The 12,964-nt window shown below is 48.4% G+C and overlaps 1 protein-coding gene across 3 annotated transcripts; it reads right to left on the bottom strand.

Annotated features, from left to right (window-relative positions):
- Positions 1–2,807: 2,807 nt before the first annotated feature.
- ZNF135 (zinc finger protein 135) lies at positions 2,808–12,502 on the bottom strand. Of its 3 annotated transcripts, none has more exons than XM_012758077.3 (5): positions 12,239–12,502; positions 11,557–11,707; positions 9,334–9,460; positions 8,129–8,224; positions 2,808–4,693 (listed from the first exon to the last, which is right to left on the bottom strand). In XM_012758077.3, the coding sequence occupies exons 1-5, from the start codon at positions 12,322–12,324 to the stop codon at positions 2,940–2,942; spliced, it is 2,214 nt and encodes a 737-aa protein (XP_012613531.2). In that variant the 5' UTR covers positions 12,325–12,502; the 3' UTR covers positions 2,808–2,939. The 3 variants fall into 3 exon arrangements, with proteins under 3 accessions (XP_012613531.2, XP_012613532.2, XP_075849431.1); XM_012758078.3 differs by having other exon boundaries at positions 11,557–11,704; XM_075993316.1 differs by lacking the exons at positions 8,129–8,224; positions 9,334–9,460 and having other exon boundaries at positions 12,183–12,255.
- Positions 12,503–12,964: the final 462 nt, after the last annotated feature.

The raw sequence follows: 12,964 nt of genomic DNA, 5'->3' as shown, positions 1-12,964 counted from the left end.
CATTGTAGTCCGTTGTCTTGTGGTAGTGGTTGCTGTTGCTTGTGTGTTGGTGGGAGAGGCATTCTACTCCATGCAGTGACCCAGGGATCCAGGAGCAGACCCTGCTGTAGCTCTGCTCTTCACTGGACCCTTGGGGCATGTGGGGAAGGCCACACCCCTTCACCTGGGAGACAATACACATCACTTCCAATTACATGTACTTGGAGAGAAATGATCCCATGGCCCTGGTCACTCCCAAGGGGCTGAGAACTGTCTACCTGGTGCCTGTCTCTGCCACAGTTACTAAGCTTAGTTCTTCTCTTAGCCTCTCTGACACCAAATCCCAAGCAGAGTGTGGCTCTGGTTTAAAAAAAAAAAAAGCCTGAATGTACCCTCTCAACTTTCATTCCCAGCCTAATCCCATGAGCTCCCCTCTCCTTCTGCCATACAGAGATTTCCCCTATGATGTGTCTCACTCTCAGCTCTCAGAACCACAGATGGATAGTTTGTTATCGTAAAGCCCAGCCCTCCATCTCTTCAGTGTCCCATCTTATGTCTTGTTTAGTGTGCACAGCTAAATGTCTGTGACCTATTTTTTGTTTATATTACTTTTAAAACTTTTATTTGGAAATAATTTCAAACTTATAAAAAAGGCACAAAAATAATAAAAATAGTACAAAGAACATCCACACATGCCTCACCCAGACCTGCCTGTTACTAACATCCCATTTGCCCATGATGTTGGGGTACACAATGTGCACTTGCCTATTTGGCAATGCTTCCTTTGCTCACCTGGTCAGAGCATTCAGTTTCTGTACTGTATATTTAACTGTTTTCCTCCTTTTAGAGACTAGGCAATCTGTGGGAAAACATCTTAAGATCATGTAAATATCCTGCTCATCAAAACTCCCTCCCTAAATTTATACTCTGTTGATGATTCTTGCCTGTCAGTCTCTACCGTGGTGGTTGCAGGGTGGTGGTGGTTTCCAAACACCAGCCCTCCCTGCACTGACTAGCTGGCCCTCATAGTTCTGCTGCCAGCCAGCACCCTTACTTCTCCCCAGGTATTTAGCCTAGGGAGAAAGAAAATAGATTGTTGTTTCTTTAAATGGGTTATAGCTTATTGCTGTTCTTGGTTATTTGTCACCCGTCACCCCACATACGGCCAACAGGAGTCCTGGGTAGCTCCTGTGTCCTTATGACATGGCTCCATTTTTTTGAGCACTTCCTTGCTTTATCATAAGGACATTCCAAGCCCATCTTGTCCTGCCCTTCCACAGCCCTGAAATCAGCCATGTCTCTAAGAACTGGTTTCTTTTAGTGGGCAATGGTATTGCAGACCAAGATCTGGGTACCAGTTGTGTTCATTGCTATTAGGGTGTCTTCTGAGTTGTGAAATATACATACATATATAAATGCATGTAGGTAAACACACAGGTGTATGTGTGCACATATGTGTGCCTGTACACATACAGTATGACCTTCAATTCCAATCTGTGACTCCTTCCATTCCATACTCTATGTCCCTTCAGCAATGAGAACCCTGGCACCCCAAAATTCATATTTACTATTTTGATAAATTCTAAAATACCTCTAAAATAGTTTTAGAATTTCGTTTCCCAAACCACTACCAAAAACAGACTGAGATTTCAAGACCACCACAGTTCTGCACAAGGTGTGGTGTGCAGGGAGTTAGCTATGCTCCCAGCAAAATCGGGTCCCTTGGCAGGATCGTTGCAAGGAATATGGAAATAATAGGAAATAGAGAATAGAGAAATAAGACACAGAGACAAAAAGTATAGTTTATAAAGGTGAGGGAGTTGGGGTCCTCCAGGATTCCCATGAGCTGTGAGGCCACGAGTGAAGTCCCACATCAGTATTTGCAGCGGTCAGTTGCCAGTGGTAAAAGATTTACATAACAACAGGTAGTTCAATTAGGTTTAAAATCTCTCCAAAAGTTTCTAGAGATCCCTCAATTAACTCTATCTATGTAAGCAAATAGTTACAAAATCTTTCTAAGATAAACTTCTAAGATAAAACTATCACTTAGCAGAAAGGCTAAACAGAAATATAGAGCCTCTCTATTTTTTTAGTTTCTTGTTGATTGAGACAAGTAGTCAGGAGTGAAGCAGGAACTGTCCCTTAGGCCAATTGTCTCTAGCTGCAGGTGTCTGTCAGATGGGCATTCTTTGATCAGTTCTCAACCTATGACCACACACTGAGCCTTGTCTTACAGAGGCATCAAGCACAAGCAGCGTTCAGGTCTGAGACAACATCTCCATACAAAACCCTCCCGGATCTGTGAGAAGCCCTCCCGAGGCGAGGCAGCTTTTAATCTGTGAAATAACATGTTCACATATTCCTTCAAGGCAAGGCCCTGCAAAACTCCTGAAATCTTTATGTCTCTTTATAGGCCAACAGTGGTAAAGAACACAAATGGATGACTTATTCTAGAGAGAAGCAAAATACAGCTAACTATTCCCAATGGTTAACCTCAGGGAAGGCTGGGCTGGTTCAGGCATCAGAGACAGTGGGTCTGTCCTAAAGGTCTCAACTCCCATACAAAGGTGCAGTGACTTGGACCATCAAGAAAGATGCAGCTGATGGAAGGCACAAGAATGTGGCCTAGATTTCTCTAATGGAGTTGGGAGTCTGGAAAGTATAGACCACAGGCTGCTGAGCTGGGACTCAAAAGGACACGGGCTATCTGGAGGGCAAGTGGAAGCCCTAGGTGGACTGGCACTGAGAATGGGCAGAGTTCATGGCTGGATCATACAGGGTGTGAGAAGGGAGATGTGTTCAAAGGTGCAGGGAATGGAAATCATTTCCATCATTGCAATGTCTCTGAGGATGCCTGAGGAGTCTGTTGTGTATGAAGGCTTATGTATGAATATGTGTTGTTTCTCGTGAGTACAACTGGGTCAAGTCTAGGAATAGATGAGCTATGGCTTAAGGCTTCCTTATGTCCCCAGCACACATGTAGTGGGTCTACTCATGTGAGTTCTCTGGTGCTTGGTAAGGGAGGAGCTGTGTGTAAAGGCCTTCCCACAGTCCCTGCACTCATACGGCTTCTCTCCTGTGTGGATCCTCCGGTGCTGAGTGAGGTGGGTGCTCTGCCTGAATGACTTTCTGCAATCCTGACATTCGTAGGGCTTTTCCCCAGTGTGTGTCCTTTCATGCTGGCTAAGTGAAGAGCTGTGACTGAAGCATTTCCCACACTCATTGCACCCATAGGGCTTTTCCTTGGTGTGAATCCTCTGGTGTTCAATGAGAAGGGAGCTCTGGCTGAAGGCTCTGCTGCACTCATTACATGCATAGGGCTTCTCTCCTGTGTGGATCCTTTGGTGTTGAATGAGGGGAGCAAGCTGGCTGAAGGCTCTGCCACATTCATTACATTCATAGGGCTTCTCCCCAGTGTGGATTCGCTGATGTTTGGTTAAGGATGAGCTGTGGCTGAAGGCCTTGCCGCAGTCGCTGCACTCATAGGGTTTCTCCCCTGTATGGATCCTCTGATGCTGAGTGAGGTGCGTGCTCTGCCGGAAGGCCTTCCCACACTGACTGCACTCATAGGGCTTCTCGCCTGTATGAGTCCGCTCATGCTGGTTGAGTGAGGAGCTATGACTGAAGGTTTTCCCACACTCGTTGCATCCATAGGGCTTCTCTCCGGTGTGAATCCTCCGGTGCTCAGTCAGGAGTGTGCTCTGGCTGAAGGCTTTTCCACAATCGTTGCACTCATAGGGCTTCTCTCCTGTATGGGTCCTTTGATGCTGAATTAGTGGTGTAATCTGGGTGAAGGCTTTTCCACACTCATGGCACTCGTAGGGTTTCTCCCCAGTGTGGATTCGCTGATGTTTGGTTAAAGACGAGCTGTGGCTGAAGGCTTTGCCACACTCTCCACACTGATATGGTTTCTCCCCCGTGTGGATTCGCAGGTGCTGGGTGAGGTGGATACTCTGGCGGAAGGCTTTCCCACACTCACTACACTCATAGGGCTTCTCACCTGTGTGAGTCCGCTCATGTTGACTAAAGGAGGACCTAAAACTGAAAGATTTCCCACATTCACTACATTCGTAGGGTTTCTCACCCGTGTGAGTTCTCTGGTGCTGGATCAGTGGGGCAATTTGGTTGAAGGTCTTCCCACACTGAGTGCATTTATAGGGTTTCTCCCCAGTATGGATTCTCTGGTGTTTGGTAAGTGCTGAGCTGTTTCGGAAGGCTTTTCCACATTCATGACATTCATACGGTCTCTCTCCTGTGTGCGTTCGGTGGTGTTCAACAAGTGCTGAGCTGTGACTAAAGGCCTTTCCACATTCCTGACATTTGTAAGGTTTCTCTTTTGCATAGGTTTTCTGTAGAGCATTCAACTTTGAGTCTGGCTTCTCCATCTTTCTGTGTGTTCCCCATGTGTGGGGACCACACCTTTTAGGAGTCACTGGTTGAGTTGTGAGATTGAGGCTCAGACTCAAGTCTTCCCCAAACCCATTCCCTTGCCACTGCTCCTGAGTTAGTGTGTCCTCAGACGTGAAGGCCACCTTCACCACACAGCTCTCTAGGCACTCATGACTCCATTCCCAGCAGCCCTTGTTGTCCTCACCCTTGCAGTACCACAGACCATTCCACAGGAATCTTTCTACCAAGCTAACACTGGTCAATTCTTCTTCAGAGATGCCTTGCTTTGGAGCTGACAGTTTGACTTTCGGTCTAGTTTCCAAGTCTGAAAGAAACAAAAATTGAAATGTCCCTTAATAATCCCTGTTGTGGAGGAAAAGAGTTTGTGGTGGGTGCAGAGATCATAATTTTGAAAGGTTCAAGGTACAAGTGGCTTTGACCATTTAAAAATGCAATTTTGCAGCCAGGTGCAGTGGTTCACACCTGTAATCCTAGCACTTTGGGAGGGAAAGGTGGGAAGATTGCTTGAGATCAGGAGTTCAAGACCAGCCTAAGCAACACGCAAGACCTTGTCTCTACAAAGGAATAAAGAAAATTAGCCAAGTGTGGTGGTACATGCCTGTAGTACCAGCTACTTGGAAAGCTGAGGCAGGGGATCACTTGAGCCCAAGAGTTTGAGCTTGCAGTGAGCTATGATGATACCACCACATTCTAGCTGGGGTGAGTGAGACCCTGTTTCAAAAAAAACAAAAACAAACAAACAAACAAAATCTATGCAGCTTTGCAAACCAGGAAAGGAACAGAAGAGTGAAAGGAAAAACAGACTTAAAATGAGGGGCTGGCAAGAGGGCCATGGTTAGAGTCTAAAGGGAAGCACAGAGAAGGGTGGAAAAGGGTGCTGAGGAGAGCACTGAGGTCCACAGAGGCACTGGGCCTAGAAGGAGCGGTGCAACGGCCAGGTGACAATGGAGGAAAGGCTGCCACACGGGGAAGGATGCTAAGTCCAGCCCTATCACTGCCATGGCCCAGTTTCTTCTTGGTGGCTTAATGCTGTTGTACCACCTCACCCCAGATGTAAAGAAACCCATCTGCTCCCCTAGACCAGAAACAGCTGCAATGTCCATCACTAGGAGGATGATAAATGACCTGTGGTGTGTCAGAGTATGTTGATCTGCCTAATTTTGTCTGTCTCACTAACTGGGATCACCTGGAGGGCAGGGGGTTCAGCCACCAAGCTCACAGCAAGAGCTCAATAGACATACCATATGAACGAACTAATTTATTCCCTCCTCCTCTTTTCTAGCAGGAATGCTCTGGTACCCAGGCCCCTCTGCATAGCCCTGGCCATAGTATATGGCATCCACACCGAGATACTAAATTGGCCTAGCAGTGTGACATGGGCACCTAACCCATATTATGTTATGCTCCAGTGAAAAGTTTAAAAAAAAAAAAAAAGGTGATAGGCAGACTGCCAAGTGTGATAGGCAGAATAGTGGCTCCCAAAGACATCCACACTCTAAAACCCAGACATGTGAATATGTTACTTTATATGGCAGGAAGGAATTAGAATTGCTAATCATCTGACTTTAAGATACATTATCCTGGATTACCTGGGTAGGCTAATATAATCAATCATAAGGGTTTTTAAATGTGGAAGAGAAGCTGGGCGCGGTGGCTCACGCCTGTAATCCTAGCACTCTGGGAGGCCGAGGCCAACGGATTGCTCGAGGTCAGGAGTTCGAAACCAGCCTGAGCAAGAGTGAGACCCCGTCTCTACTATAAATAGAAAGAAATTAATTGGCCAACTAATATATATAGAAAAAATGAGCCGGGCATGGTGGTGCATGCCTGTAGTCCCAGTTACTTGGGAGGCTGAGGCAGTAGGATTGCTTGAGCGCAGGAGTTTGAGGTTGCTGTGAGCTAGGCTGATGCCATGGCACTCACTCTAGCCTGGGCAACAAAGTGAAACTCTGTCTCAAAATAAATAGATGTGGAAGAGAGGCAGAAGGGTCAGAGTTAGAGTGAATATGATGTGAGATTTGACTAGCCATTGATGACCGTGAAGATGGACAAGGCCATAAACCAAGGAATATGGGCAGCCCCTAGAAGTTGGAAAATGCAAAATAATGGATTCTTCTCTAGAGCCTTCAGAAGGAATAATTCCTTGCTGACATCTTGATTATAGCCCAGTGAGACCTATTTTGTACTTCTGATCTCCAGAACTGTAAAATAATTTGCTTTGCTTTAAGCTACTAAGTTTGTAGTACAGCTAACCTTTGAACAATGCAGGGATTAGTGGCGCCAACCCCCTGTGCAGTCGAAAATCTGCATATAACTTTTGATTTCCTAAAACCTTAATTATTAATAGCTTACGGTTGACTACACTGATAACATAAACAATTAACACATATTTTGTATGTTATATGCATTATACACTGTACTTTTTTTTTTTTTTTTTTTTTTTGAGACAGGGTCTCACTTGTCTTTCAGGTTGGAGTGCTCACAGCAACCTCAAACTCCTGAGCTCAAATCATCTTCCTACCTCAGCCTCCCAAATAGCTGAGACTACAAGCATGCTACCACAGCCAGCTAATTTTTCTACTTTCATAGAGATGGGGTCTCATTCTTGCTCAGGCTGGTCTCAAATTCCTAGCCTCAATCAATCCTCCCGCCTTGGCCTCCCAAAATGCTAGGATTACAGGCATGAGCCACTACACCTGGTCTATATACTGTGCTCTTTACATCAAAGTAAGCAAGAAAAAAGAAAATATTATTAAGAAAATCATAAGGAAGAGAAAATGTTACTATTCACTATTCATTAAGTGGAAGTGGATCATTATAAAGATCTTCATCATCACCTTCACACAGAGTTGGCTGAGGAGGAGGAAGAGGAGAGATTGGTTTTGATGTCTCAGAGGTGGAAGAAGATGCATGTAGAAGTGGACCTGCACCATTCAAACCCATGTTGTTCAAGGGTCAACTGTAATTTGTCACAGCAGGAGCAACAGGAAGCTAACAAAACTGGATAAGGGCCAGTTGTCAGTGAGGCTGAAGGACCCTATTGTGACCCCCTTCCATGCTGGCCATTCCTCTCGGACCCTGGAGATGGGCACTGTTCAAAACTGGGAAATTGCCTGTTAGAGGGCTAGGATACCCCCAATTCCTATAGAGTTGCCTGCTGATCCCAGGAGCTGGACAAGGGGCATGAAGAACAGAACCACCCAGTCATCCTGCAAGCACATGGCAGAGCCCAGCCTGGAGCCACCAACCCACAGATGCACAAGTCATAAATGATTCTTTGGTTTCACCACTGAGATTGGGGAGGCTTGTTACACAATAAAACCTGACTAATGCATCACCTCAGAGCCTTTGTCCTTGCTGCTCCTCTGCCTGGAATACTGTTCTCTCAGACTGTTTCATGGCTCAGGCTTCGGGTCACATGTCACCTCGATGGAGAGGATATCCCTCATCTCTCTAAAGTCTCCCCATGCCCATCCTAGTCTCTACCTCATCTCCTCATTATTCATTGCTACTATTATTTTTTCTATTTATTGTTTGTCTCCCCCTCCCTAACCTGTAAATTCAGTGAAGATGGGGACTTGGTCTCATTCACAGCAAAATGAGTGCTTGATGAACCTTCTCTAAGACTGAGGAGTCAACTGGCTATGAAGAATTAGAGAGCAGATACAGAGTAACCTGGAGGCGAGGTTTCTACAGCCCTGGATGGGCTTTTTTCAGTCCTGCAGGGCTCCCATCTCACCTGGGCACATGCCTTGGGGAACTCCAGAGTCTACTGCCCACGGCTTTGCCTCTTGCACCAGCAGGGAGATGACGTCTGGATTCGGAAACCAATGTCCTGCTCACAGAGAGACCCATGGAGTGAGCTTTTGTGTCACAGGACCCTCCCTATCCCTCTGCCCACTCCACCTCTGGTCTTCCAAGTCCCAAGTGGCTGGGGTCCCGAGTGGCCACAGTTGTCAATGTAACAGCCTCTGATGCTCCTCAAGGACTCCATTCTCCCACTCTCAGTCCTTGATCCCACCCTAGTTCTGGGATGGACGTATGACCCAGGCATGGCCAATCAGAGCTCTGCTTCCTCCTCTGCCCACTGGCAACGATGACCACTATGAAGGGGACCTGGCAGCCAAACCCAGACAATCCAGGAGCCTTTGATAGATGCCTAGGACACAGATCCTGTCCTTTCTGCTAGTTTTGGACCCAGGAAAGGCACACTGGCAGCTGTCTTGTCACCTCCAGTGGGACCTATCTGGAAATGGAGCCAGAAAGAGGTTATTATGGTCTTAATGTTGGTGTCCCCCTAAAATTCATGTTAGAACCTAATGCCCAGTGTGATACTGTTAACTGGGGGGGGGGGGCCTCGGGGAATGATTGAGTCATGAGGGCTCTACCCTCATGAATGGGATCAGACTCCTTATAAAAGGGGCTTAAGGAAGCTCACTTGGCCCTTCCACCAGGGAGGATGCAGCTATAAGGCACCATTAATGGCGAATGGGCCCTCACCAGACACTGAATTTGCTGATGCCTTGACCTCAGACTTTCCAGCATCCAGAACTGTGAGCAATACATTTATATTGTTTATAAATTACCCAGTCTAAGATATTTTGTTATAGCAGCCCAAATGGACTAAGACAAAAGTACAGAGGGAAGTGCTAAAGAAGGAGGGTCTCCTGACACATTGTAGGAAAACACATATCTAGTTTGTGTCTAGACCCAGTATGTCTCCCTCACCTCATATTTCTCTGCTTCTAGTATTTTCAGATTGGGTCTGTGACATGCTAATATTGGTCCTACTTGATATTCCCTACACTAAAACATTCAGGTTCCTGAAGCCCAAGACATAGCCCAGGTATTTGCTTTTAAGGCCCAACTCTACTGCCATTTTAAACCCAGGAGAATTAGTATCCATGCTGGAGCAGACCATCAGGGACATGGGAGAAGGCTTACCCACAGAGACTAGGAGCCTGAAGGTCTCCAGCATCACATCACAGTACAGGGTCCTTTGGGCAGGCTTCAGCTGTCCCCACTCCTCCCAGGTGAAGTCCACGACCACATCCTCAAAGGTCACTTGCTCCTGCAACATCACACGTGAGTGCCACCCCCCAAGCCAAGCCTGGTGCTGGCTGCTAGTGGGGGAGGGAAGCCAGGCTGAGTGGGATAGAGTTCTCTGTGGTCTGGGGATTTGGGTCAGGTTTTCCCAAAAGTTAGTATCTTAAAACAAAATCCATTTATAATCTCTTAGTTCTTAGGTCAGAACTCCAACACAGAGTGACTAGGTTCTCTGCTCAGGGTCTCATAGAGCTAAAATCCTGACTGCCTTCTCATCTGGAGGCTCTGGGGAAAAATCTACTTCCAGCTTATTCTTTTTGTTGACAGAAATCAATTCCTTGAGCCTGGAGAACTGAGGTCCCATTTTCCAGCTAGCTGTTAGCCAGTGGTCACTCTAGCTCCTAGAAGCCACCCCCCCTTCATTGACAGCTCACAACCTGGGTATTTGCTTTCTTCTGAGACAGCCAGAATACATTTCTCTGACTGTCTCTTCTGCAACCATCAAGGAAAAACTCTGCTTTTAAAGTGTTCATGTCATTAGGTCAGGTGCATCCAGGTAATCTCCCTTCCTTCAGGTCAATCATGTTATACGGTATGATCTAGTCATAGGGGTGCTATCTTATATTAACCAACTCTGGGGATTAGTGCAGGCATGGGGGGGGCAGGAAACCCTGGAGGCCATCTAAGAATTCTGCTTGTCTCATTTTGCCCTCAATAAGAGTTCATATATACAATTAAATAAAAATCCATATGGTACAAAAAATACCATAAACAAATCTGAAGAATAGATGGCCAACCAGGAAATGTATGTACAATATGTGATGTACTTGGTACAATAATTTCATTCCTTTCTAAGAGGTGGGGGTCTCCCTGCCATGTTTCCCCAAAAATAAGACAGGGTCTTATATTTATTTTTCCTCAAGAAGACGCCCTAGGGGTTATTTTCAGGGGGTGTTTTTTTTTTTTTTTTAAGTACAGTACAACAATCTACATTTATTCAAATATAGTTAAGTCGTCTTCTTCTGGAACATCATCATAACTCTTCAAACCCCAAATGCCATCCTGAATTTCTTACGACTCTATTTCCTTTAGAACCCTTAGCCCCGATCTCTCACATCAAGCTAGAGTTCTCATGGGGCAGATGAGAAGGGCTGCTTGTGTTCTTTCACGCTCCGGGATGAAATGCATGGGTTGTGCAGATAAGCTGCATGGCCACACCCATCACTAGGTCTTATTTTCAGGGTGGGGCTTATATTGTGCAAATGCTTTAAATTTCTGCTAGGGCTTATTTTATGGGTAGGTCTTCTTTTCACAGAAACACAGTATGTTGCCCAGGCTGGAATGCAGTGGCCGGATCATAACTCATTGCAGCCCCCAAGGCTTGGCCTCAAGTGATCCTTCTGCCTTGGCCTCCTGAGTGCCTGGGACTGCAGGCAGCATTTTTATTTTTTTTATTTTTAGAGACAGAGTCTCATTTTGTTGCCCAGGCTAGAGTGAGTGCTGTGGCGTCAGCCTAGCTCACAGCAACCTCAAACGCCTGGGCTCAAGCAATCCTACTGCTTCAGCCTCCAGAAGCTGGGACTACAGGCATGCACCACCATGCTCGCATGATTTTTTCTATATATATTAGTTGGCCAATTAATTTCTTTCTATTTATAGTAGAGACGGGGTCTTGCTCTTGCTCAGGCTGGTTTTGAACTCCTGACCTTGAGCCATCCGCCTGCCTCGGCCTCCCAGAGTGCTAGGATTAAAGGCGTGAGCCACCACGCCTGGCCCAGGCAGCATTTTTAAATAATTTGTAGAGATCCCACCTCAGTCTTTCAAAGTACTAGGATGACAGGAGTTAGCCACCACACCCAGCCTATGCATGATCCTTTTGAGGATGTGCACATGTCCCACCATGGCTGGTTTCTTCTGGGGGCCTGGGGAAGGGCCTCCAGTCTGGTTAAGAAGAGGCGACTGCGCCCACTGCCCTATGGAACTCAGGGCACCACCTTGGACCCACCGGGCCTGCTGGCACCTTTGATTTGGGCTTCAGACCTACAGAACCGTGAGTCAATCTATACTCATTTAACATTACCCACCGGCCTCAGGCAAGTGTAAGAGCGGCATAAAACCCACCCGGACAGGGATCAGCGCTGGCTGTCTTCCACTGCGGCCCGGAGAGCCTGCGAGGCCAGAACGCACGCATGCACCCACAGAGGCCTGGCGGGGCCACGCTGTCATCGCCTCCCGTAGCTTCAGTGGCTTCAGGCTGAACGTCAGCTTCCTTCTGGCAGGAAAGGGTGCAGAGGAGGCTGGGTCAGGAGCGCCTCACCCCGCCTGCCAGACCAGGCCAGGTGAAGGATGAGCTTTTCCTGTGGGTGCCTCAGTTTCCTCTCCCATAAAACAAGGTAGGGTTAGGGTTAGGGCTAGGTCTGCGGCGTCTCGGGGCACAATGCGGGTGTTCCTGGGGGCCAGTGCACACGGCGACGACTGCTCTCCGGGGCCGGGGGTGGGGGACCCTCCCTCAGTGAACGCCTGCTCAGCGTCAGGCCCCGGGGCACCCGACACCCACACCTTCGCCCACACCCGCGCTCCGGCTGGGGCAGGGAGGCGGGCCGCCTGCGAGGCCCCGCCCCCTGTCGCTCAAGCCGGGTCCCCGGCCCCGCCCCCCGAGACCCCAACACCAGAGGACCAACCCCAGGCCCCGCCCCCTTCCCGCGACACTCCCCAGGCCCAAAGCGGCGAGAGGGTTCGACACAGACCGTGGATGCGAGGGTCCCGGACCTCTGCGGGGCCCGACCTTCCGCGCCTCACTCACCCGCCGGATGGCGACACAAAGGCCGCGACGCCTTCGGCCGCCACTGCGCCTGCGTCGGACTGCATCTCCCAGAGGGCCACGCGCATTTCCGGTAGCTCCGCCCGCCCCGCGCGCCCTGGGGTGAGGGCTCGGGCCCTGCTCTGTGGGCGCGTCGGCTCCCCGCGCTCGCTGAGGAGGGGTCTGTAGACGTGGGCCCCGCGCTTCGGGAGTGGGGTCGAACAGGGGGCCTCTGAGCCCGGGCGGCCAGGAGAGGCGAGGCTCTTTGCGCGCAGAGGAGGCCCGGGTAGGAAGGGCTTCTGCGAGATTGAAGAGGGGCCCAGAGGCTGGGGAAGAGGATGCTGGAGGCCCTGAGTCCCCCGCATAACAACAGTGGTTCCCTGAAAAGATGGGGTCTTATATTTATTCTTCCTCAACAAGACACCCTAGGGCTTATTTTCAATTTATTCAAATATAGTTAAGTCGCCTTCTTCTGGACCATCATCACTCTCCAAACCCCAAATTCCATCCTGATTTCTTGCAACTCTATTTCCTTTAGAACCATCGGCCCCAACCTCTCACGTGGAGCCGCAGAGCTCTCACGGGAGGATGAGAAGGGCTGCTCACCTTCTTTCCCGCTCTGCGACGACATGCATGGGCTGTGCAGATAGCTGCATGGCCACACCCGTCACTAGGGCTCATTTTCGGGTTGGGGCTTCTGTTGTAAATGCTTAGACGTCCTGCTAGGGC

Source organism: Microcebus murinus, chromosome 16, assembly GCF_040939455.1.
Source record: "Microcebus murinus isolate Inina chromosome 16, M.murinus_Inina_mat1.0, whole genome shotgun sequence".
NCBI lineage: Eukaryota > Metazoa > Chordata > Mammalia > Primates > Cheirogaleidae > Microcebus > Microcebus murinus.
Note: the sequence above shows the minus strand (reverse complement) of the source record. Positions and strands in the feature narration are given on the sequence as shown.